Below are 25,952 nucleotides of genomic sequence, written 5' to 3'. Positions count from 1 at the left end.
GATCTCCAGATCTTTTTCTGCCTTCCTTGCTGCAACCAATCTCGTTACATCTTTGTGGAGTTTGTTTTCCCTCCCTGCCCTTTGCCTGTATTGTTCTAAATCTTTGGCCTTTCATCTAGGAAATTTAAATCATTGCAAAAATAGAACATTACACGCCTGTTGCCGTCATTGACTCTCTAATTCTTCCCAAATTCCTGCGTGACAATACATAAGTAGGAAGTAAGGAGACCTCCCTATTACCAAGAAATGATACTCAGAATATATGTGGCTTTCCCAACACTGCATAAAATTCCAGAAAGGATCCAAGCGTTGTCCAGCTCTAATCCTGGATCTATTTTGACCTCACCACTTCACCAGCCAAGCCGCAACAGATGACCACTTTGGCTAAAAGAGAGAAAGACAGAAGATAATGCCTGGTCATGTGTAGAGAACTCTCGAGAGAGTGGCATTTTGAGAGTTTGGGCTAGCCTGAGCTAGCATAGTTTTGGAAAACTGGAGACTTCTGGGGTTTTATGAATGGCCCGAATTTATGTCAGGATGGTTACTTCAAAATGTGCGTCGGAAGAAATGTCTTCCTCGCAGTAGAGGTACAATTACTGTCTCTGTGCCTTTGAACCAATCCATTTTAAACTAGGTGGAGCCGACCACGCTCCCCAGTGACCTTGAGTAGTCCTAGGGCCCTTGTGTGCTTAAGGGTTCGATGCAACTCCTCCCCCAGATTCTCTGAAGTCAAACACTGACGTCAGCGGTTGCTAAGTCGGGGTACCAGCTGCTGCATGCGACATTTCAGTGAAGGTCAATTGATGTTTCTGTCTGGGCTTGCCAGCAAGGGGCCATAATTTGTGTCACGTTTGGGTGATTGGTGGATTGAAAAAGTAAGCATTAAATAGCTCATGCAAAGCTTTGAAATTTGTTTTTTTGAGAAGTGATCCTACCCGCCCGCTATACAAGCTGCATCGTCTCCACTCTTTTTTTAGACAGACACGTGGGTGAAAAACAGGATCTTTGTTCTCTGGCCTCGGCTGCTGCTTCTCTAAATTAAATTCCAACCTGTTTGTGTCCGTTCAGTCATTCATAAACAGTCTGTGATGCCGGGAGAGTTATTTCTTCAGCTGGAGGAACGGGTGGCAAATTAATAATCAAACTCAATTTCAGATTCTGTGTAAATGTCATATGGAAAGAAAGCATGAACTCCAGAATTAAGGCTATGTAAATTCGGAAATTTGTGCTTGCAGAATGAGGCAGAAGATGCACGTCCAGCCTTGTAGTAGTGATTAGTTTGATGGAAATAGATTTCCACATTGAAGCTTAAGGCATTCCATTGCTGTCAGTTCTGCCATAACACATATTTCGGTTCTTCATTTTTGAACACAGGGAGCATACTTCTGACAAAGTGCATCTGCCAGGATAGAACCCAATGCAGTATCAGAAGAAATGGTTGTGCACACATGTACGATGTCAGCCAAGGTGCAAGCACTACAACACAAGAGAAGCAGCGTGGCTCAGTGGAAAGAACCCAGGCTTGGGAGTCAGAAGTCAAGGGTTCGAATTCTGGCTCTGCCACTTGTCAGCTATGTGACTGTGGCAAGTCACTTAACTTCTCTGTGCCTCAGTTACCTCATCTGTAAAATGGGGATTAAGACTGAGCCTCACATGGGACAACCTGATTACCCTGTATCTCCCCCAGCACTTAGAACAGTGCTCTGCACATAGTAAGCGCTTAACAAATACCAACATTATTATTATTATTAATTTCTTCTTAACCCAGGACTCTGACCTGTCTGACCCATACCATAATCTGTCTCCCAACAGTGGCCCCAAGGCTACTCAGACGAGCCATGCTGATGGTTGCTTCCCTCTGATGTCCATTCTAGAGGTTATAATGTGCTTTCTGATCATGCTAAAAGCTTCATCCACTTATGTCATTTTTCCTCTGTGAGCCCAGTGAACTTTTTTGAACCTTAATCTACCTTACATTTGCATAGCCTCTAAAAACTTTGGAGAGACTGTGTCAGTCAATATAAACTTTTCTCAAGGCTTTATAAAATCAGAATAAAATGGATGCATCTATACTAAGCCCATACTGGCTGACAAAATGTTTTATGTCCATGCCAGACTTATGTAGGGGTAGCAGGGAAGTGGTTCTTCTGCCTGTCTGATTGGAGGAGGTGTGTGTTTTGTAGGTTACATACATCTACCTTGTTAACACATCATGATGGGATTTGAACTGCTTCAGGAAATAGTCTGAATGCCTTAGTGGGTCAAGAGAAAACTTTGTTATAACTAGGCAGGCTGTAAGTAGACTCTCACAATCCAATTCTGTCCTGTTTAAGTAATGACTCTGATCTCAATTCCAAAAAATAGGATAGCAATTCTCAATAACTTTCCTTTGATTATTAGTATCTGAGGCTGGAATTAGTCGTTTTGTGCTATTTCAAACTTTGGAATAAAAATTGATAGGCAAACTACTTCAGGACAAGCATATATATGTTAAATCTATTTTTTGTGGTATTCATCAGCTTTTACTCTGTTTCAATACTGTTCTAAGCTCTGGGATAGAAACAAGTTAATTAGGTCAGCCACAGTCCTTATGCCACATGGCGTTTGCAGTCTAAGTAGGAGGGAGAACAGATATGCCCGTCTTCAGTTGAAGAAACTGAGGCACAGAGAAGTTAAGTGACTTGTCCAAGGTCACACACCAGGCAATTGGCAGAGCGGGGTTAGAATCCAGGTGCTTCTGACTTCCAGGCCCAGGCTCTCTGCACCAGGCCACACTGCTTCTCAATTCTATCATACTCTCCCAAGCACTTACTGTAGTAGGCAGTCAATAAATGGAATTAATAGATTATAGCATGGGTTCCCAAGAGATTACAGATGGACAAACTGTAGTTTCTGAGCTTCAACAAAGTAGAAGCCACAGAGATTGAATTTATGGACTTTATTAATTACAGTTTTGTTTGAATGATGACATGACCTCAGGTTGGCTCAAGTCTAGCATTCTGTGACAAATATGCCAGTAGGAATGTGTGATGATGGTTCTCTGCTAAAGCAAGCAACCAGTAAGCCTTTCATGTTGTGTTGTGGCTATTTTCTACTGGGTCAGAGACAGAAGTGCTGCATTTGTGTGGTGCATAGCTGTGGAGTGCTGGGTTTTGGTCAGCAACACTCTGTATTTGTACCATGCATGTTAATGGAGGTTGGAGGTGGTAGGATATAGAGCCTAGAGTTTTTGATCCAGAGTCTAGCTAATTTTCTGAAAATTCCTCAAATACAGATAAATGATCTATCATCCCATTTTTGGTCTCATGGTGACTGACAGACAAATTTAGACTTTGAACCTACTGAATCTCAAAAAGTATAACAAAACCTGACACAATCAAAGTATTCAATGCATTAGGTGGTGTTTAATTTTAATTAAAACTGTTTTTAAGAACATTTGAATGAATTCAGTTGTAGGTGCTGTAACTTTGCCTATAATTCTCTAGATTTCTTTTCTGATTGTACTGGAACTGTATTTGCTTTTTCTTTTGCAATTGGAATTATCCCTTTTTATCTGGTTAGGCTTTAATAGGGAACTCATTTTTCTGCTGCACATATCTAAGCATTGAACTTCTTTTATAATTGGTCCTTTTGGAACATAGATTATGTAAAAAAATTAAATTTATGAGAAACGGGTCCATTTTTCAAGTGTTGCTAAAAAATCGTGTATCCCGTCAAACATCTTTTTTTTTTCATCCTTGCCTGTGAAAATCACATCCCAGGCAGAAATTGTCAGTCTAGATAGCACAGCCAGTGGAAGCATTTTAAGAAGTTCAGTTTTTTGTGCTTAGTCCGGTTTCCAGACACACCTGGACAAGAGATAAGAGATCAGTTTTCAGTACTCCTCTCAGTGAACATTCCCTCATTTCTTCATCAACACTTAACTCTGCCTCTGCTTTCACCTCCAGATTCCCAGCGCTCTCATCTCTCTTCGTTCACTATGAAGCTGATGGACAAATTTCATTCTCCCAAAATAAAGAGGACACCATCAAAGAAAGGAAAACCAGCCGACCTCACTGTGAAAACCCCAGAAAAGCCAGTCAACAAAGTAAGTGGATGATGAATGAACTATCGCTCCTGGTTAGCCTTACCAGTTGTTCATTGGTTGGGAGGAATCTGTACTGTTCTATTTTAAAATCTCAACCCCAGGAAATGTTGCTTCCAGTATTTTGTACACTCCATAGTATTTCACAGTTCCCTGAGGGTGGGGGGGTCTTCAGAAGTGTTGCAATGTATGGGCCACTTGGATGGTCAGTATTTATAATTTATTAGAAGCTGGCTCAGCCAGCCTGAACAGTTCCCCTTTCCAGATTTTGTCACCCCTTTGGGTATTTCAACCTCTCTTTATGAGGTTCACGTTCACTCCCTGCAGCATAAACCAACCCCTCCCACCCTCCCTTTTGCCCCCAGATACACACACCATAGTCAAGTTGTGGCTTCCAAATCATGTCTTGACTTGAGGGTGTGTGCTTTTTGAAATTCAAATCTTTGAAACCTGTCCAAAAATGTCCTCAACCCTTGGTGACCTCAATAGGGAGAGTCAAACAGATGTATTCAGTCAGCTGCTGACTTTTGTCAACCTCTCTCTAAAACTTAAAAATGGCCATTTCAAGCCCCGTAGGAATCCAGGTTTCCTCTTTTCCAGGAGGCAACAGACAGTTTTCTACCAGAGGGCTATGCTACTCCCTTGGATCTGGAGCACCAAGCTGTAGAATTTAAATCCATCAGTGCTGTGATTTCCAGGTCTCAGAGGCAGAAGGTCAGTGTGACATAAAGAACAATCGGGGTTGACTACGCCAGCAATGACTCCCCTCCCTTGTTCTTTGGGGGACTAAAGCAACATGACTACGGAATCTTTATGAATGGGTTGTTTTCCCAATTGGATTGGGTGGAGGCAATGGGATTTACCAGGGATAGAAAACAAACCAAGATGCCCAATGCGGTATCCTCCTGCAAAACCCATAATTGCAGGAGCCCCAAAGGCCTTTGGGTAATGTTCTCCTTGGCGGCATGGAAAGCTCTGGAGTGTCTTCAGTTGTTGGGTTGGATGTACTTCCGAAGACTGACCTTTAACTCTCTCCTTAGGCCCCCTGTTCCTCCCCCTCCCCCATCTCTCACCCCTAATGATCTGGCCACCTATTTCCTCACGAAAATCAACACGATCAGGTCTGAGCTCCCCAAAGTCACCCCTCCGCCTCTCCCCTCCCCCCCAACAACCCCCTCCCCTACTTTCCCATCCTTCCCTGCAGTATCCTCAGAGGAGATCTCCTCCCTCCTCGCAAGTGCCACCCCCTCCACCTGCGCCTCGGACCCCATTCCCTCTCACCTTCTTAAAACCATCGCCCCTAATAATAATGTTGGTATTTGTTAAGCGCTTACTATGTGCAGAGCACTGTTCTAAGCACTGGGGTAAACACAGGGGAATCAGGTTGTCCCACATGGGGCTCACAGTCTTAATCCCCATTTTACAGATGAGGGAACTGAGGCACAGAGAAGTTAAGTGACTTGCCCAGAGTCACACAGCTGACAAGTGGCAGAGCTGGGATTTGAACTCATGAGCCCTGACTCCAAAGCCCGTGCTCTTTCCACTGCGCCCCTGCCCTCCTCCCTTCCTTAACTTCTATTTTTAACCACTCAATCTCCAAGGGCTCCTTCCCCTCTGCCTTCAAACATGCCCACGTCTCCCCCATCCTAAAAAAACCCGCTCTCGACCCCACTTCCCCCTCCAGTTATCGTCCTATCTCCCTACTACCTTTCCTTTCCAAAATCTTAGAACAAGTCGTCTACAATCGATGCCTAGAATTCCTTAACTCCCATTCTCTCCTAGACCCCCTCCAATCTGGCTTCCGTCCCCTCCACTCTACCGAGACTGCTCTCTCTAAGGTCACCCATGACCTCCTTCTTGCCAAATCCAATGGCTCCTACTCCATTCTGATCCTCCTTGACCTCTCTGCTGCCTTTGACACTGTCGACCATCCCCTCCTCCTCCATACCTTATCTCACCTTGGCTTCACGGACTCTGTCCTCTCCCGGTTCTCCTCTTACCTCTCTGGCCGATCATTCTCGGTCTCCTACGCTGGAGCCTCCTCCCCCTCCCATCCTTTAACTGTTGGAGTTCCTCAAGGGTCAGTTCTTGGCCCTCTTCTGTTCTCCATTTACACTCACTCCCTCGGTGAACTCATCCGCTCTCACGGCTTTGACTACCATCTCTACGCAGATGACACACAGATCTACATCTCCGCCCCTGTCCTCTCCCCCTCCCTTCAGGCTCGCATCTCCTCCTGCCTCCGGGACGTCTCCACCTGGATGTCGGCCCGCCACCTAAAACTCAACATGAGCAAGACTGAGCTCCTCATCTTCCCTCCCAAGCCCGGTCCGCTCCCAGACTTCTCCATCACCGTGGATGGCACGACCATCCTTCCCGTCCCGCAGGCCCGCGATCTCGGTGTCATCCTTGACTCGTCCCTCTCGTTCACCCCACACATCCTATCCGTTACCAAGACCTGCCGGTTTCACCTCTACAATATCGCCAAGATCCGCCCTTTCCTCTCCACCCAAACGGCTACCTTACTATTACGGGCTCTCATATCCCGGCTAGACTACTGTGTCAGCCTTCTCTCTGACCTCCCTTCCTCCTCTCTCGCCCCGCTCCGGTCTATTCCTCACTCCGCTGCCCGGCTCATCTTCCTGCAGAAACGATCTGGGCATGTCACTCCCCTTCTTAAACAACTCCAGTGGTTGCCTATCGACCTCCGCTCCAAACAAAAACTCCTCACTCTAGGCTTCAAGGCTCTCCATCACCTTGCCCCTTCCTACCTCTCCTCCCTTCTCTCTTTCTACCGCCCACCCCGCACGCTCCGCTCCTCTGCCGCCCACCTCCTCGCCGTCCCTCGGTCTCGCCTATCCCGCCGTCGACCCCTGGGTCACGTCCTCCCGCGGTCCTGGAACGCCCTCCCTCCTCACCTCCGCCAAACTGATTCTCTTTCCCTCTTCAAAACCTTACTTAAAAATCACCTCCTCCAAGAGGCGTTCCCAGACTGAGCTCCTCTTCCCCCTCTACTCCCTCTGCCATCCCCCCTTTACCTCTCCGCAGCTAAAGCCTCATTTTCCCCTTTTCCCTCTGCTCCTCCACCTCTCCCTTCCCATCCCCACAGCACTGTACTCGTCCGCTCAACTGTATATATTTTCATTACCCTATTTATTTTGTTAATGAATTGTACATCGCCTTGATTCTATTTAGTTGCCATTGTTTTTACGAGATGTTCTTCCCCTTGACGCTGTTTAGTGCCATTGTTCTTGTCTGTCCGTCTCCCCCGATTAGACTGTAAGCCCGTCAAACGGCAGGGACTGTCTCTATCTGTTGCCGACTTGTTCATCCCAAGCGCTTAGTACAGTGCTCTGCACATAGTAAGCGCTCAATAAATACTATTGAATGAATGAATGAACCTGTTCCCTGGGAAAGTGGGTGTGGAGCATCTCTCCACAGCAACGTTTTTCTCCTTTTCAAAAGTTCTGATCAACAGAAGGGAGATTCACACCCTTAGAGAAGCACTGTGAGAAAGGGAAATTGTGAAGATGTAATCAAGAAAGCACACTTGGTCAAAACGTGGTAAAATAGTCGAACAGTAAACATATTAGTATTTCACTTCAATTTCATCTTAATGTCTGCCTCCCTCTCTAGACTGTAAGCTCGTTATGTGCAGGGAACATGCCTGCTAATTCTGTTTTACGGTACTCAGGTGAGGTGAGGTAAGCTGTGCTGCAGTACTTGATAGCTGTCATTCCTGTTTTGCTCCTTTCACCCTTTCTTCTTCAAATGCCATCGAGTCATTTCCGACCCATAGCAACTCCATGGGCTACCTTCTTCAGAAGAACGTCCCGTCATCTAGCATAAAGTCGTTCTGGTGTGTTTATCCATGGAGTTTTCTTGGTAAAGATATGGAAGTGGTTTAATGTTGCCTTCTTCCATGCATGAGAAACTTGAATCTCTGCCTTTGTCTTTTTTTAATGTTTTGATCACTTGATCATCTGCCTTTGACTCGTTCCCATGACCCTGCTGCCCAGCACAGGTGAATCGACTTTGTCTGATGCTTTGGCTTAGACCTTACCATTTTGGGTAACCCTTTATGGCATAGCTCTAAGCTTCATCAGCGTTTGCAAACAGTCCTGCCATGATGAGGCATCAACTCATACAAGAACCTTTTTCCCTACTCTCCCAGTTTAACCCCTTCTGCCTCAACCCCAGTCCATACCATTGTCCAACTCCCTCCCCCCAGCCACCCCCGGGGGCAGGGTGGCCAGAGAGGCTGCTTATGTCACCTATTCCTCTCCTACCCTGCCATAGAGACCTGCCATAGAGACCTGCCATAGAGTTTACCAGGCCCCACCTTCAGGGAAACAGCAAAATAGTGGATCACTTTCATTCAACAGACTTTCTTTGTGGTGTGGGTTGAGTACAGGGGAAACATATAGTAATGATAATCGTTAATAATCATGGTATTTGTTAAGCGCTTACTATTTGCCAGGCACCCTACTAAGCCGCTGGGGTGAATACCAGCCAATCAGGTTGGATACAGTCCCTGTCCCACATGGGCTCACACCCATTTTACAGATGAGGTAACTGAGGTATAGAGAAGTTAAATGACTTGCCAAAGGCCACACAGCAGACAAGTGGCATTGCTGGGAGTAGAACCCATGTCCTTTTGTGTCCCAGGACCATGTTCTATGCACTACGCCATGCTGCTTCTCAGTAGTGTAGGAGTAATAATAATAATAGTGTGTAGCAGCAATGATCAATCAATCCCTCAATGGTATTTATTGAGCATTTACTGTGTGCAAAGCACTTGGGAATATACAATCCAATGGAGTTGGTAGTCGCGATCCCTGCCCACAAGAAACTTACTGTCTGCAGGGGAAAACATATTAAAATAGTCTAGGGATAGGGAAATAGTAGAATATAAGAATATTTACGTATTGTGGGACTGAGGTGAGTATCAAAGTGCTAAAGGGGTACCCAGCCAAGTCAACACAGAGGAGAAAATGGATAGGGGAAATAAAGACTTAGTCTGGGAAGGTCCCTTGTAGGTTAAAATATCTAATCCCTATATTGATGCAAAATCATAATAAAAATACTTAGTGGTTCAGAAAAACAACTAAATGAATCCTTATGTATAAAGAATACTTCAGTGCTATCCGAGTTTTGACTGTGAACAATTATTCAAGAGGAGATTCAGAAAGGCAGAAAAGCAGTCAACTCTGGTACAGCAGGAAGATATTGCTGCATTACGTCGGAGATTTGGCATTGAATTATTTGAGCGCCTGTTTTTACTTTTGTTGTTGACTAGTAAAGTACCCAATGAAAACAGTTAATAAACCAGTAAAGCTCACTCCTATTTCAGAAAGTCCTATATAAACAAACTTTTATTCTAACCTAAACTTTCCCTCCTGTTTTGAAGAGGAAACTGGACACTGTAAGAGAACACAAGCCTACTGAGGGAAATATTCCTTTTTTTTGAAGGTAATCTGAAATAATAATGATGGTATTGGCGCTTACTAGGTGCCAATCACTGTTCTAAGCATTGGAACACTGTTCTAAGCACTGGGGTACAGAGAGTAGAACATGCCTGAGTAATAAAATGGAATATTTGGTCTGTTCCACTTATTTTTCCTAAAGTTTGTCTAGAAATGTCGTAATGGAAAGGTTAATATTAAGTCCAGGGAGAGTCCAAGATATCAATCAATCATACTTAGTGAGTGCTTACAACGGAGAAGCAGCGTGGCTCAGTGGAAAGAGCACGGGCTTTGGAGTCAGGGCTCATGAGTTCGAATCCCAGCTCTGCCACTTGTCGGCTGTGTGACTGTGGGCAAGTCACTTAACTTCTCTGTGCCTCAGTTCCCTCATCTGTAAAAAAAAATGGAGATTAAGACTGTGAACCCCACGTGGGACAACCTGATTCCCCTGTGTCTACCCCAGCGCTTAGAACAGTGCTTGGCACATAGTAAGCGCTTAACAAATACCAACATTATTATTATTAATGTGCAGAGCACTGTACTAAATCCTTGGGAGAGTATAGCTCAGTGGAAAGAGCCCGGGCTTGGGAGTCAGAGGTCATGGGTTCGAATACCAGCTCCGCCACTTGTCAGTTGTGTGACTGTGGGCAAGTCACTTCACTTCTCTGTGCCTCAGTTACCTCATCTTAAAATGGAGATTAAGACTGTGAGCCTCATGTGGGACAACCTAATTACCCTGTATCTCCCGCAGCGCTTAGAACAGTGCTCTGCACATAGTAAGCGCTTAACAAATACCAACATTATTATTATTATTACTACAATACAACAGATTTAGCAGAAATGTTCCTTGCCCATAATGAGCTTATAGTCTAGAGACAAGCTTACAGTCTAGAGATATGAAAAGTTAATACAGTCAGGCATTAAAGGATTTAATTACATATGTGTACCGACTGTCTGGATTCCACTGAAATATTGTCAGTTTTATTAGAAATATAGGACGTGGGCCCCTTTTCATCAAAAGAGTGGTACCTCCCTCAATGGATGAAGGTCACGGCACATGTTCTAGCAGTAGTCTTCCTCAGGCCATGAACAAGCTCCACCAAGGACCAAAGAATATCTTCACATATTTCCAATGTCTACAAACTGGGTATTTGGCACAGAATCATCCGAATGTGAATTTCTTCCAACTGGCTTATTCTTGCTATTCTGTCCTTCATTTTATTTGGGCCAGGGGAGGAGTGTGGATGGTTGGCTGGTGCTCCATATGCTTGTGGGGTGATTCTTCTACACCTCAGCAGGTTAGGCTTAGGGGGAGAGACAGTGGCCTGAATTCAAAGAAATCACTTCCCTGTAGGCAAATGACTCCAATTCCCTGCACTCTTCTTTCTGCCACCACTTATGGCTGACCCAGGTATCTCGTGAAAGCATTGAGATCATTGAGAACTAGCCTACAATCCCATTCCAGAGGCTGGCTGAAAGAAGCCCACAGTTGATGGGAAGTGCAGGAGGCAGCATGGAGAGGGAGAAGCAGAAGAGGCAGTCAACCCTCTGGGGGACTCTGGAGCTGCTAAATTTCTGTCTCTTTAAAGCACTCAGTCACCTTGCCCCCTCCTACCTCACCTCGCTGTTCTCCTACTACAACCCAGCCTGCACACTTCACTCCTCTAATGCTAACCTTCTCACTGTGCCACGATCTCCTCTATCTCTCTGCTGGCACCTTTCCCATCTCCTTCCTCTGGCCTGGAATGTCCTCCCTCCTCAAATCCGACAGACAATTACTCTCCTTGCCTTCAAAGCCTTATTGAAGGCACATCTCCTCCAAGAGACCTTTCCTGACTAAGCACCCCCATTCCTCTTCTCCCACTCTCTTCTGCAACACCCTGACTTGCTCCCTCTGTTCACCCCCTCCTCCCATCCTCACAGCACTTATGCACATATCTGTAATTTGTTTATATTAATGTCTGTCTCCCCATCTCTAGACTGTAAGCTCGTTTGGGCAGGGAATGTTTCTGTTTATTGTTGTATGGTACTCTCCCAAGCACTTAGTACAGTGCTCTGCAAACAGTAAGCACTCAGTAAATATGATTGAATGAATGAACATGAAGTGGGGAGAGGGCCAGAAAAGTGATCAAAGATCTGATGGAATGGTAGAGAAGCCACTTAAGAGCTTAGGTGATCACAGAGGAAAAGAGCCTTGAGCATGAAGATGATCTGAAGTGTGTCCAATCTGTACTCAGAAATGAGAGTTTAATTCTATGAAGAAGCATTTAACTCAGTAAATATCTAGTGCTATTACTACTATTTGACATAGACATGGCAGTTAGAACTCCAAATAGTTAAATGATTTGATAAATGAGGGAATATAGAAAAGTTCTTAGAGAACTGAGGCTAGACAGACCTCTTCTTCTGTCTCTTCATTTTTCCTTTATCTAAATCTTTCTAGGTCATTCCCTAGACCTCCCCAGTCAATCACAGCAGTACTTATTGAGCGCCTGCTGGTACAGAACAATGTACTAAACACTTAGAATATAGTAGAATTAGTAGACTTGATCTCTCATTCATTCATTCATTCAATAGTATTTATTGAGCGCTTACTATGTGCAGAGCACTGTACTAAGCACTTGGGATGAACAAGTCGGCAACAGATAGAGACGGTCCCTGCCGTTTGACGGGCTTACAGTCTAATCGGGGGAGACGGACAGACAAGAACAATGGCACTAAACAGCGTCAAGGGGAAGAACATCTCGTAAAAACAATGGCAACTAAATAGAATCAAGGTGATGTACAATTCATTAACAAAATAAATAGGGTAATGAAAATATATACAGTTTCATTATATATTCATATATATATATATATACATATATATATATATATATGAAACTCTCAAGTTTCATTATAGCTAGCTTGGAAAACTTAACTGACTAGCTGAGAGATTTAAAGGGGGACTTCTATAGTAGTGTAGTAGCAGGTCTGCCTTCAAGATTTGAAAGAAAAATCTCCAGGTCTGAATAAATTGCCCCTGCTCCTGTGACAGAGCTGATCTCTTTCCAGAACATATTAATTCGAAGACAGCATTATGGGAGATTTAAAACTTGAAGCCTCATTTCATCTCTTTGCTGGAGTAGAGGAAGTTTTTAGCACTTTGGGAGGGCAGTCACTATATAGAACTGACTGCAGTAACATTCTCATTTGTAGAACATAGCTCAGTGGAAAGAGCACAGGTTTTGGAGTCAGGGCTCATGAGTTCGAATCCCAGCTCTGCCACTTGTTGGCTGTGTGACTGTGGGCAAGTCACTTAACTTCTCTGGGCCTCAGTTCCCTCATCTGTAAAATGGGGATTAAGACTGTGAGCCCCACGTGGGACAACCTGATTCCCCTATGTCTACCCCAGCGCTTAGAACAGTGCTCGGCACATAGTAAGCGCTTAACAAATACCAACATTATTATTATTAGAACACAGCATTCATTCATTCAATAGCATTTATTGAATGCTTACTATTTGCAGCACTGTACTAAGCACTTGGAATGTACAGCAGAAATGTTAGGCTGATTTCAGTACTTCATTTGGGCATTTAGTATCTTCCAACTTTGTTATATTGTGCTCTCCCAAGAGCTTAGTACAGTATTCAGAGAAGCAGCGTGGCTCAGTGGAAAGAGCTTGGGCTTCAGAGTCAGAGGTCATGGGTTCGACTCCTGGCTCTGCCACTTGTCAGCTGTGTGACTGTGGGCAAGTCACTTAACTTCTCTGTGCCTGTTACCTCACCTGTAAAATGGGGATTAACTGTGAGCCTCACGTGGGACAACCTGATTACCCTGTATCTACCCCAGCGCTTAGAACAGTGCTCTGCACATAGTAAGCGCTTAACAAATACCAACATTATTACTCTGAACACAGTATGACCTCAATTACTGCGATTGATTGATTGATTGATTTTAGGGTACCAATTTTCCCCTTTATGAGCCCCATCATGATTCAGTCATATTAAACCACTGTCTAGGATCTCCGTCTCCTTGGTCTGAGAGACTGTATTAAACTTCCTCTGGAGAGTTAGGTTCATTGCCTCTAACTGTGGAGCCATGAATAACCCGTGTCAGTTTGAGAGATAGGCTAGTTTGCCTTCTGTCCTGTGAGGTTATTTGGAGTGGCAATTTAAGTAAAGCCGAAGGATTGAGTTCACATTTCTGGCTTGAACTTCTTGTAAATGTCTCAGCCTAAGCAGTCCTGACTGCTGGCTGCATTTTGCAAGAAAGTTCCAGATTAACAGCTGAAGGCAGTAGGGGAAAGCATAATGCCCAGAGGTCATTAATTCTTGAAGTGGAATTTGCTGGAGAGATAATGGATGAAACCTGACTCTGCTTAGCTGTCAGCTCCTTTAACTAGGAGACTTGGGCAGCTTGTCCCTCAAGATGGTCAGATATGAGTATCTATGACGTACCAGTAAATTTTCCCTGTGTTCTGAATTGCTTTATGACAATCATAGACCTTTCAACCCCAGGACTGCCCACTACACAGGTTATCTTTAAAACACATTTTTAAGAATGAATTACCTGCTTTCTGCTTTTCCATTTTCATTCTGTTAGTTTTTATAAATGCCACAGGATTGTGCCACAAGCACATGGTTATCAGTGTACATTTAAAACTAGCTTAGGTGTTTGTAATCATCAAGGGTGTCAAGAAGTTTAGGAAGTAAAACCAAATTGCTGGACTTCATTAAGAAGTCATTTTCCTTTATGAGTTATATGAGTGACCAGTTCTTTGTTTCCTGTTCCCCTTAGAATTTTTTTGCTCACAAATGAGCACAGTTGATGATGGTTCTGCAGCTAAAATTGTTTATTAAGTTGGCCTTTTTCCTTTATAGGACAGTGAGCTAGTTTTCTTAACCACAAAATAACCTGCTTTTTAACATTGTTTCATCATAAGGTTTTAAGAATTCCCCAAGTTAGAAAGTTAAATAGTTTAATCAGGAAAAATGCGTTAACTTAATCATTTTTCTCTATAGAGAAAGTTTTTAATACTATCAGCAGCATCCCCATCATAGACAAATTACACTTTCAAATGTGTATTTCATATGCACTCAATTCTTCCATAACACATGTTTTTACTATAGGTTTTTTGATAGAATAGGAATTAGGGAACATTCTTCCAGCAACACATCTGGCTAGAATGCAATCTGATATTGGAAGGAATGTTTGGGCACATGTTAGCAGTGCTGGTCAAGGCATAGAGCTGGTCTGTAAGGTCCTTATGCGTATCAATCTAGCCTATCTTACCACTGACGCCTAGTCCATGTTCTGCCTCTGGCCTAGAACGCCCTCCTTCCTCAAATCCAACAGACATTTACTCTCCCCCCATTCAAATCCTTATTGAAGGCACATCTCCTCCAAGAGGCCTTCCCAGACTAATCTCCTCATTTCCTCTTCTCCCACTCCCTTCGGTGTCACCCTGCCTTGCTTCCTTGGTTCCCCTGCCTTGCTTCCTTGGTTCTTCCCCCCTTCTGGCCCCACAACACTTATTAACATATCTGTAATTTATTTATTTGCATTGATGTCTCTGGGCAGGTAATATGTCAGTTTATTGTTGTATTCTCCCAAGCACTTAGTACAGTGCTCTGCACACAGTAAGTGTTCAATAAATACAACTGAATTGAATTGGGAAGGGATTGCACCTACCAATAAAAATAATAGTAGTTGTGGTATCCGTTAAGCACTTACTATGTGTCAGACGCTGTTCTAGGCTCTGGGGTCAATGCAAGCAAATCAGGTTGGAGACAGTCTCTGACCCACATGAGTCTTAATCCTCATTTTACAGATGAGGTTACTGAGGCAAAGAGAACTTAAGTGACTTGCCCAAGGTCACACAGCAGACAAGTGGAAGAACGGGATTAGAACCCAGGACCTCCTGACTCCCAGGCCCCTGCTCTTTCCACTAAGCCACTCTGCTTCTCTAGCAGACCTGCAGTCCTTAGGGATGCAGAATATTGGTTAGTTGAGTGGTGACCGAATCATTTTGAAATAACGTTTTGAATCTAGTGGGAAATCATGCAAGCATTTTAAAAAAAGAGAAATTAGCAAAAAAATACTGATTAATCCCTCAAATCCTGAAAGAAAAAAAATGGGTATAGCAGGCAAGATAAAAGTACATCTTAGGTCTTTATTGTTTTATCAGAGGTATTTCTAACCACTAGTACATTAGTACTCATTCCCTTGAGATTAATGGTGGGGTTTCTGAATGATTGGTGTAGAAATGAGAGAGAGTGGGTAAGTGATTTGCCTAAGGCCTTGTCCTGTGATTTAAGAACACAGGACCGGTTCAGGGATGAAGTCAGGTGTGCTTAACCATCCACTCTATTTGGAATGGAGCACTCTTACTGTATTTCTCCTCTTCTTCTCCCCTCTGCTCTTTCTTTCATTCTCTCTCTCCTCCCATTCTCTTTCCTTTGCTCTTTCTTTTCCTCCTTTCCTCCTTTGTCCTTAACACCTTTATCCTGTTTACAGTCCTAAGAATTGGAACGTAATTTACATTGGATATGTGTGATTGAAAATTTGTTCCCCTCTCTTCAATTTAACTAATTTACACGATTTCTGTTCATCTCTCCCTTCCCTCCATTTCCGTCAACTTTTCTTTCAGAATCTAAGCTGGCTGGAAGAGAAGGAGAAGGAAGTCGTCAGTGCATTGCGCTACTTTAAGACAATTGTGGACAAAATGGCAATTGACAAGAAGGTGTTGGAGATGCTTCCTGGCTCTGCCAGCAAGGTGCTAGAGGCTATTCTACCCCTAGTGCAGTCTGACCCTCGGATTCAACAAAGGTGAGTTTTTTGAGGGTTGTGGGTAAGAACAATTGCAGGCCTTTCATTTGCTTCTCTTCAAACTCAAAGCTCAGAGGAACTGTATGGAACTTTTGACAGAAGAGGAGTGGTTGAAGTCAATTGAACACTGAATGAGATTCCTGTAACAAGTAGAGAGATCAAGAGAGATTAAAAGGACCCCTAAAGTCAGGGCACCAGTGCTGCTCTGGGGATACAGGCCAGGGTAAATCTGGGCCTCAATCAAGTACATCATCTTTAGGATGCAGAAGGTATTGAGGTCCTCAGTTTTCACCAATACTAAGAATTGCTCTGACACTTGCTCACCATCATGTCTGAGCCCAAACACCCTAGAAAACCTGTCCATCTGACACTCTTAATTGTTGTACTGTAATATATGTTTCCCTTGAGGGCTGAGGCCACAGTTTGGCCTGAAACCACCACCCCACTATTAAATATTGTAAAAGTGAAAGAAATTACCTAGATTAAAATACACCAGGAGATGTCTTGAACTGCTGTCATATTCCCTAATGGCTTTTATGTTTTCCCTTCTCAATACCTGTTGAGGATAAATGCATCTAAATTTTGATTTCTCAAGATGGCTAAGTGTGTGAAGATCCCCTGAGACCTAAGTATTTATGAGCTGCTTCTAGAAGTTGGCAGGAAAGAGAATTTATTTCATCAGGGAAATTAAAGCAGTCATCTCTCATACTACCCAAGAAACTCCCAACCATCTGGGCTTCCTACCAGATTTTCAGGGAGTCCATTTTGTCATTTGACCAGACCATGGACTGAAAGCTCATTTAAACCATTTTGAGGCCCAGTGTATTTGTTTTGTATTGACAGAATAAAGAAGATGCCTGTTTGTACGTTTTCCCTTTGTGGTAGCCAAATCCATTTCTGACTTACTTTATTTTAAGCAAACTGCAATTAAGCCCCTCTTTATAGGGATTGGATAAAGTAATATGCTTAATGAATTTAAGGACCAGGGCTGACTTGGAATATATGCTCTATTTATAGACGTTCCCTCACAGAGGAGCAAATGGGAAAAGTAAAAAATACGATGTGGAAAAAACCCTCAGGCCAATCTTTGAGTGGCGGTAGTAGTTGAAATTCATGCGTTCATCTGATTCCCAAATTCAAAAGCTAGTGCTTTCCTAGCATCTATGCCCTATTTGCCGGCATTCAATGGGTTTTAAAATGTCTTTCTTATGTGTTATGCTAGAGTTGATTTTTTATTTGCGTAATCACCTTTAAGACAAAAAAAATGACAGCAATTATTTGGTAAATCATCCCTGTGGCTCAATCTGTAATGAGGTAATGAGGTGTGTGGGAGTGGACGTCTCGTGATCTGACTTTACCAAGATAAGCCATGCTTTATCTCTCTGCCTTTGAGTGATACCCTTACAAAATATTTCCTCAAATGGCAGTTTCTAAGCTAAGTCTTAACTAATTCTCTTATTTTCTCCAAAGGTAAGTGGCATGGTAGCTTGGGGAAAAGCAGAGCTAATTAATTATCCTCCGCTGAGAATCATCACTAATGTTTGTAGACAGAAGCATGTTAGGGCAGGCATACTGCATGCATAAATGAAAACTTTTTTTGTATTTCAAAAATAGGGATATGGCTAATTTATTGTGTAGAATTTTCTGTACTACCTGCCCCTTTGCATTCCTTGCATGAATTAGCACTCGAAAGGTCATTCATTTCGAGCCAACAGAATATGAAAACTGCATTTCATTAATTCAGTTGTCTGTACTGCTCAGTTGATGCTGAATCCCTTTATATATTTTCAGGAAAGTGTTAGTATCAGAGGGATGAAATTGTATTTTATAAATTAATTGTATAAAGTGGTCTCTTCAATTATTGCCTCTTTGGAAGATTAGTGGAAAGAAATGGGTGCTCTGGAGGAAGCAGCATGGCTTAGTGGACCAAGCATGGGCCTGGGATTCAGAATGCCCTGGGTTTTAATTCTAGTTCTACCATTTGTTTGCATTGTGACCTTGGGCAGGTCACCTAACCTCTCTGTGCCTCAGTTTGCTCATCTGTAAAATGGGGGTTAAGACTGCGAACCCCATGTGAGACATGGACTATGTCCAGCTTGATTAGCTTAGTACAGTGCACGTCACATAGTAAATGCTTAAATGCCTTGTTTTTGTTGTTGTTTTTTTTTTTAAAAAAAAAGAATGGAGCAAGGCCAAAATAAGGAGAGAGGTGGATTCCTCTTTAGGTAAATAGAGGCATTAGTCAAGGAAGTCTGGTGCAAGTTGGAAGAATTGAAAATCAAGTGTCCACTCCTTTCAGTATCAGGAAAGTAGATGGTTGATTTTGGAGAAACAAGCTGACTTTTTCTAGTCAGAATAATACCACAAAGGTGCCAGAACAGATAATTTATTAAATAAGCAATGTAAGTCTATTAGAGGTCATTCCATTTCCCTGGAAGTTCTTAGTCCCAAGGTTCAATGTTTTTCCTTGAAAAAGGGAATGGGTTCTGACCTCAGTGCTTTAATATTAGCAACTTTTTAAACAAACATTGTTTGCATGGAATGAAGACAATTACTTTTTAAGCCACAACAGAATAAAAAGTTTGAACAGTATGAAAAGTAGCTATATTTTTTGGCTGTTACTGCATTGCACTGAATTTAAAACAACTCAAAATAACCAAACCCAATTTTTATTAGTGTAAATTACATCCCATTTTAGGACCTTAAACTTCAGAAAGTCAAGTTTTTATTCTCAGAATAATTTTAGCTGGTGCTTTACCTCTGAGATCATGATTCAGAAAGTCACTAGCATCTGAGAGTCCATGTCTTTGGCTTTGGCTTGAAACCTATTTCAGAGGGATTTCTAATGAATTACTGTATCAGAAAAGGGTTGTAATAGTTCCTTTCAAAGAAACTGCCTGCAAAAACCCACATCCCTGCCACAGGCATGAGTCAAGTTATAAAGCAACAGTGTACTATTTTAGAACAAAAAGTGACACCAACTTGTTAAGAAAATAGGTGTTTTATAAAGAATTTAATTGAAATTTGGCATCAAGGCAAGGGAAAAAAGATGGTGAAGGAAAAATGTCTTAAATCAGGCTCTTCATTTCAGAGTCTTAAAATATTTTTGTCCTCTCCAGCTCTGCAATCTCTTCCTGCTACAGCCGTGTATACCAGAGTCTGGCCAATCTGATTCGCTGGTCTGATCAAGTGATGTTAGAAGGTGTGAACTTAGAAGATAAAGAGATGGTGACAACTGTCACAGGCGTCATAAAGGCTGTGCTTGATGGAGTGAAGGTACAGTTCCAAATGTCCATGTTGTAGAAAGGGCAGTATTTACTTGTAAATAGAAAACATGTGCATGCAAAACTTGAAGGTCTTATTCCTGAACTGAATACATTCTAATCTCTCCAGTCTATTCTGGCCTGAATGAGTTTTCCTGTCTCCTATCTGCCTTACTTAAGAGTAACCCAGATGGTTACCTAAGGCAGGGAGAGTCTCTATTTACTCTCTCGTACTCTCTCAAGTGCTTAATACAGGGCTGTGCACGCAATAAGCACTCAATAAATACCCTTGATTGATCATAAGGATATGTGCTTTTAAAGCACTCACCCTGGCAGGGTGGCAAGCTGCCAGAAACAATCAACCTTTTTTGAGCATTGTATTAAGTTTTCAGTGATGTTTCATATTGAGTCTCTGGATTGCAGGGCTGAGTCTGTATGCAAAATCATTTTGAAGGCATTATCTCCTCAAAGAGGCCTTTCCCTTTGCCGTCTTTTCCTTTTCTCCCACTCCCTTTTGTGTCAACTGTCTTGCTCCCTTTATTCATCTCCCCTTTCAGCAGCTCAGCACTTATGTACATATCTGTAACTTATTTATTCATTATATTAATGTCTGTATCCCTCTGTGGACTATAAGCTCATTGTGGGCAGGGAATGTGTCTGTTCATTGTTCTATTGTACTCTCCCAAGGGTTTAGACAGTACTTTGCACACAGTAAACGTTCAATAAATATGACGGAATAAATGAATGGACAGCTTTATGGAAATGCCTGGGGTAAATGCTCGGAGAAATAACTAACAAGTCCATTGTACCTTTTCATTTTCTAGAAAGTATATCCGGGGTATTGTTTTTGAGCAAATAATAGTAGTCACTCACCACAGTAAAGCAGCCCCCCTCCTCAGGACTCCAAAAGATGAATCAGAGCACACAATTCCTTCTGCCTTCCTTCTCCAACTGTAAACTCTTGAGTTTTGACTATAGAAGCTGCTAATAATGCCCGTGAGTGGAATTCCCTGACAGAAGTCTTGCATTTCACTATCTGCCGGTATGAGTTTGCTCCCCTTTTTAAATTCCCACATCTCCATTGTCAACTTGTCAGATGCAGTTGTGCGATTCCCTCTCCAGATGTTCTTCTGATAGCCAAGCAGTCCTTTTACCTATTCACTCACCGTCCTGGTGCTGCTAAGACTTCAGGAAATGAAATAATTTAGCTTTAAGGGGCAGGAAGCAGCATAGCATAGTGGATAGCGCGTGGGCCTGTGAGTCAAAGGGTCATTGGTTCTAATCCCAGCTCCACCACTTGTCTGCTGCATGACCTTAGGTAAGTCACTTCACTTCTCTGTGCCTCAGTTACCTCATCTGTAAAATGGGGATTGAGACGATGAGGTCTCCATGCAACAGGGACTGTGTCCAACCCGATTTGCTTGTATTCACCCCAGCACTCAGTACAGTGCCTTGTACTTAGTAAATGTTTAGCAAATACCATTATTGTTATAATAATAATCAATCAGAGATATTTATTGAGTGCTTACTATGTGCAGAGCACTCTACTAAGCGCTTGGGAAAGTGTAGTACAGTTGAGTTGGTAGCCCCGTTCCCTGCCCACAGGCACATCTCTTCCAAGAGGCCTTCCCAGACTAAGCCCCATTTTTCCTCATCACCCCTCATCGCCCTGACCTGCTCCCTTTACTCTTCCCCACCCCCAGCCCCACAGCATTTCCATACATATCTGTAATTTTATTTATTTGTATTGAACCTGTCTCTCCACCTCTAGACTGTAAGTTCTATGTGGGCTGGGAATGTGACTGTTTATTGTTGTATTCTCCCAAGCGCTGAATACCATGCTCTACACACAGTAAGCGCTCAATAAATATGATTGAATAAATGAATGAATAAATGAAGGAGTTTACAAAAAGACTTGTTCCTGCTTAAAAATAAACCAAATCTCCAAATGAGAAGTTCATAGCCCAATGAGGTCATAGTTTCCCCAGCTGACTTTCTTAAATTTGGGGCACCTTAAAAGAAGATATCCTATACTGTAAGTGAATTTAGCCCAAATGGGAGGGCCCAGCAACACATAACAGAAATAAATAACGTCGGCAAGGGTTTTTTAGTCATCGCAGTTGGAGGAGAATGCTGGCACATTATTTCGAAGTGACTCACCACCATTGATGAAGTTCATTCAGTTGTTAGATGCAAGAGTCACCAGTATTTTTGAAAGTCTTTTTTTCCTGAATGAGTAATGTGGCTGATCAAATGCAGAGAGTGGTCCCTCTCAAAGAAGACATGGAAAAATAATTGTTTTCTAATGTAATTCATTTTGTGCCTTTTTCATTAAAATTTCAGTGGGTTCTCTTTTCATGAAAGTGTTCCACTGAGTGATTGTAGAGACATTTCCATTATAGAATAATATTCCACAACCAACAGAAAGGAATTTTTAAATTTGAAAGTGCAATAAGGCATTTAGCTGTAGAAGTACTGATCCCAAATCTATCTATTTGCCTTATTTTTACTCTTTGCCTTACTCTTATTTGCCTTACTCTTTTACTCCTTACTCTTTTACTCTTAGCTTTTACTGTGTCACACCTTCATTTCCTATTCTACCCTAGATAATCTTTAGTTTCATTGTATCCCATGTTTTCAAAAGAGTTTTTCAGATTTAGTTTCACTAGCCTTCTTTCCCTTCCTAGGTAGCTATGTTCTCCAAAGGCATAATCAGCAGCACCACATCCACCCTCCCTACCTTGTTTTTACTCTTTCTGCCAGGCAAAGCGTACACAGAATGTGATTTCCGAACTGTTTGCTCGGCAGGAAAGGAAGTGTTACACTTTATCTGTGACTCTGCTTTCACAACTCATGGGTTGATTCTGCCTCTTTCTTGTTTGGCAGTGTGAGAATTTCAGAGATCAGCCATGGCTGCCTTGTTTTCAATCAGTCCTATTTATTGAGTGCTTACTGTGTGCAGAGCACTGTTCTAAGTGATTGGGAGAGTGCAATATAACAAAGTTGGTAGACCTGTTCCCTGTCCACACGAGTTTACAGTCTAGTCTGTTTCTGTAACGCAAAGTGATGATTTGTATTTAGAAGTCAAAATACCAGGAGCAAGTTTCATGTTGTTACCAATCACACTCACTTCACTTCTACATTTTTAGTACATAATTCTCTACTTGCTCCTGGTCAGGTTCATGTGAAGCTTACTCTGTTGAAATGTTCCATAGATAAAATTTGTTAAGGAGCTTCTGTTCAGGGAAATCTGTCATGCTTGCAAAATTATTATAACCATGTGGGTATTTACTCTATCCATCCCCATATTGCAAAGACCAACGATATTCAGTGTCCAAACATCAGAACCAAGAGAATATTAGGAACAAATCTTGGAAGAATTAATTGGTGGGGAAAGGGAGCCAAGAGCCAATACCGTGGGGTTCTTATCGCAAGTCTCTGATTGACTGTCAGTTTCTCATGCTTGACTGTGGTTGATGCCAGGAAGTTTAACTGGAGAAGCCCAGTGGTCTCACAATCAGGACCCTTGCCCATGTCCTGCCTCTGGCCTGGAATGCTCTCCCTCCTCAAATCCAGCAGATAATTACTCTCCCTGCCTTCAGAGTCTTATTGAAGGCATATCTCCAAGAGGCCTTCCCTGGCTAAGCCCTCCTTTCCTCTTCTCCCTCTCCCTTCTGCATCACCCTGACTTAATTCCTTTATTCATTCCCCCCTCCCAGCCCCACAGCACTTATGTACATATCTACAATTTATTTATATTAATGTCTGTTTCCCCCTCTACACTGTAAGCTCATTGTGGTTAGGGAATGTGTCTGTTGTTCTATTGTACTTTCCCACGTGCTTAGTACAGTGCTCTGCATACAGTAAGCGCTCAATAAATACAATTGAATGAGTGAATGAGCCTCATTCTATACATTAGCTCCACTACCTCCTTATCTGTCCCACTCTCTGGCCTGGGCTGAATATGGGAGCAGGTGTTCTATGTTAATACAAGTGTAATATAATAGTGCAGTAGCACAGGTGATTGTGGGTGGGGTTGAGTGTACAAAGCCAGAGTTCTAGCTAAAATTTCCAGGCATAGCCTGTCATAGCAAGGACTAGCAAAGACATTTGGGAAAATTGTTGACCCTTTTATACACTAATAATACAGAATGGCCAATTGAGTAATACTTCCAAACTGAATCCAGGGGCAGTGGTATTACAAAATTAATTTGGGGTTTGATGGAAGGTCACCAAGATGGGGAAATGGGCAAGTTGGAGAAACTATGGAAATTATTTACTGATAACATCTGTAGGAGTGATGTGTCCCAAAGACCAGTTTATAAATGTGTGATGCTGTTGATAATCCTTTTAGGTTTGCTTCCACAGCCTAACCAACATTTTAACCTCCTCACGTAATAATCTATTTCATCGTGCCATCCCCATCTGCCAAACAACTTGCTATCCTGTGAGAAAGCAACTTATCAGTTTAACTTGTTCCTTTTGCATAAATAACTGTATTGTGACAAGTTGAAGGTGATTTATGACATCCTCGGATCATTACTTCATTTTTGACAAATTTAAGACTAAACCAGAGAGACTGAGGCTAAGGCTTCCATTAAGGATTGGAAGTATTCTGCAAAGAATATCAACTACAGTATTCTGCATTGGGCTTCTTTTGAGACTCATGTTCTCGGTGAGGTCCATCTGCTGTTTAGGGAATGGGAAGTGAAAATTTTAAAAACAGTTTGATTTGAATAATCCCATTCCCTAAAGACTATCATTTAGCATGGAGGAAAACATGCTCATTAACCAGATATATTAGGAAGAAGCGGCATGGTTTAGTGGAAAGAGCCCGGACTTGGGAATCGGAGGTCATGGGTTCTGATCCTGGCTCTGCCACTTATCAGCTGTGCGACTTTGGGCAAGTCACTTAACTTCTCTCTGCCTCAGTTACCTCATCTGTCAAATGGGGATTAAGGCTGTGAGCCCCATGTCAGACAACCTGATTACCTTGTATCTACCCCAGTGCTTAGAACAGTGCTTGGCACATAGTAAGCACTTAACAAATGCCATCATTATTATTATTATTGTTTAAGTGTAAGTTAAATCAAAGATGAAAATAAGCGACCTAGCATTTCAATTAGTCACACAACATTTTATTTGTCAGATTGACAACAGATTCCCTGGAGGATCTATTTTTGTTTGATATTTGAAACATTGCATATTTTACCATAGTCCATTTGTCAGGTACAATGACATGGTATCATTAGACATTCACACACAGTATCTGGTCTGGCTCCTGGAAGAAGAATATGAAGAAACCACAGCCTTATTATCCATCACTATCTTCTGTAGCTTTTTTGTTCTTTTTTTTTTTTATGCTGCTCCAGTAAATATCTGACACAGTTAACCATGTGCTTTCTAGGTCCTTCATTCATTCATTCAGTAGTATTTATTGAGCGCTTACTATGTGCAGAGCACTGTACTAAGTCTTGGAATGTACAATTCGGCAACAGATAGAGGCAATCCTTGCCCACTGATGGGCTCACAGTTTAATCAGGGAAGGCAGCTGAGCAAAACAAAACAAAACAAAAACAAGACAAGATTATCATGATAAATAGAGTCAAGAGGATGTACACCCCATTGGTCTTCCAAGTTTCATTTTTTCTTTTGAGATCTTAATGGGCCTTTTTGGATTCTAAAATCCTCTTCTGAACTTTTGTTCTATTGATTTATGCACTTACCTAATGAAAAATATTGAACATTAAGTTATTTCTCAGGTCACAGTGTACTTCCCAAATCTCCTTCTGGAAATGTATATGAAGATTAAAAGACAAACATATTGCAACTCATTTATGGAGAATTTAATACCCTCCTCATGGAGCCCTACCCAAAGCAAAAGCTTGAGTAAACAGATGGGTCTTAAATCTTGTCCCAAAGGTCAGTAAACTCTGGCTAAAGCAGTCTGATAAAAAGAGCAAATTCCAGGGGGATTTTGCCATCCCTTTTAGTGCCTAAGAATTCTTTCATTCATTCATATTTATTAAGCACTCTGTGCAGAGCGCTGTACTAAGCACTTTGGAAAGTACAGTATGACAATAAACAGTGACATACCCTGCTCACAACGAGCTCATTTACCATGTGGATCTAGCCTAGAAGAATCTGTAGATAAACCCACTGGAGTTGCACTCTCACCCTATTACAAATCGCCAGCATTCGAAAGGCTAAGCCTGACCCATTAAGTCTGGGGTCAAAACACCAGGGTCAGAGGGCTAGTTTTTAAGATTCGAATCTTGTGCTTACCATGGATACCTTCACCACAGAAGTTCTTCCTTTATCTGTCTTAGA

At 42.3% G+C, this 25,952-nt stretch overlaps 1 protein-coding gene across 8 annotated transcripts in view; it reads left to right on the top strand.

Annotated features, from left to right (window-relative positions):
• The window catches only part of RAPGEF1 (Rap guanine nucleotide exchange factor 1), a 152,217-nt gene that overhangs the window by 66,492 nt on the left and 59,773 nt on the right, over window positions 1-25,952 (top strand). For 5 of the 8 annotated variants that reach the window (XM_039911776.1, XM_029061994.2, XM_029061993.2 and 2 more), the window contains exons 2-5: window positions 3,948-4,087; window positions 4,685-4,798; window positions 16,181-16,359; window positions 19,479-19,635. In XM_039911776.1, the coding sequence (XP_039767710.1) occupies window positions 3,948-4,087; window positions 4,685-4,798; window positions 16,181-16,359; window positions 19,479-19,635 (590 nt within the window). The remainder of the gene's footprint in view (window positions 1-3,947; window positions 4,088-4,684; window positions 4,799-16,180; window positions 16,360-19,478; window positions 19,636-25,952) is intronic. The other 3 variants (XM_029061997.2, XM_029061998.2, XM_039911775.1) reach the window with 1 other exon arrangement.

This window comes from Ornithorhynchus anatinus, chromosome 4 (assembly GCF_004115215.2).
Source record: "Ornithorhynchus anatinus isolate Pmale09 chromosome 4, mOrnAna1.pri.v4, whole genome shotgun sequence".
Taxonomy (NCBI): Eukaryota; Metazoa; Chordata; class Mammalia; order Monotremata; family Ornithorhynchidae; genus Ornithorhynchus; species Ornithorhynchus anatinus.
This window is presented reverse-complemented; position numbering and strand designations above follow the sequence as displayed.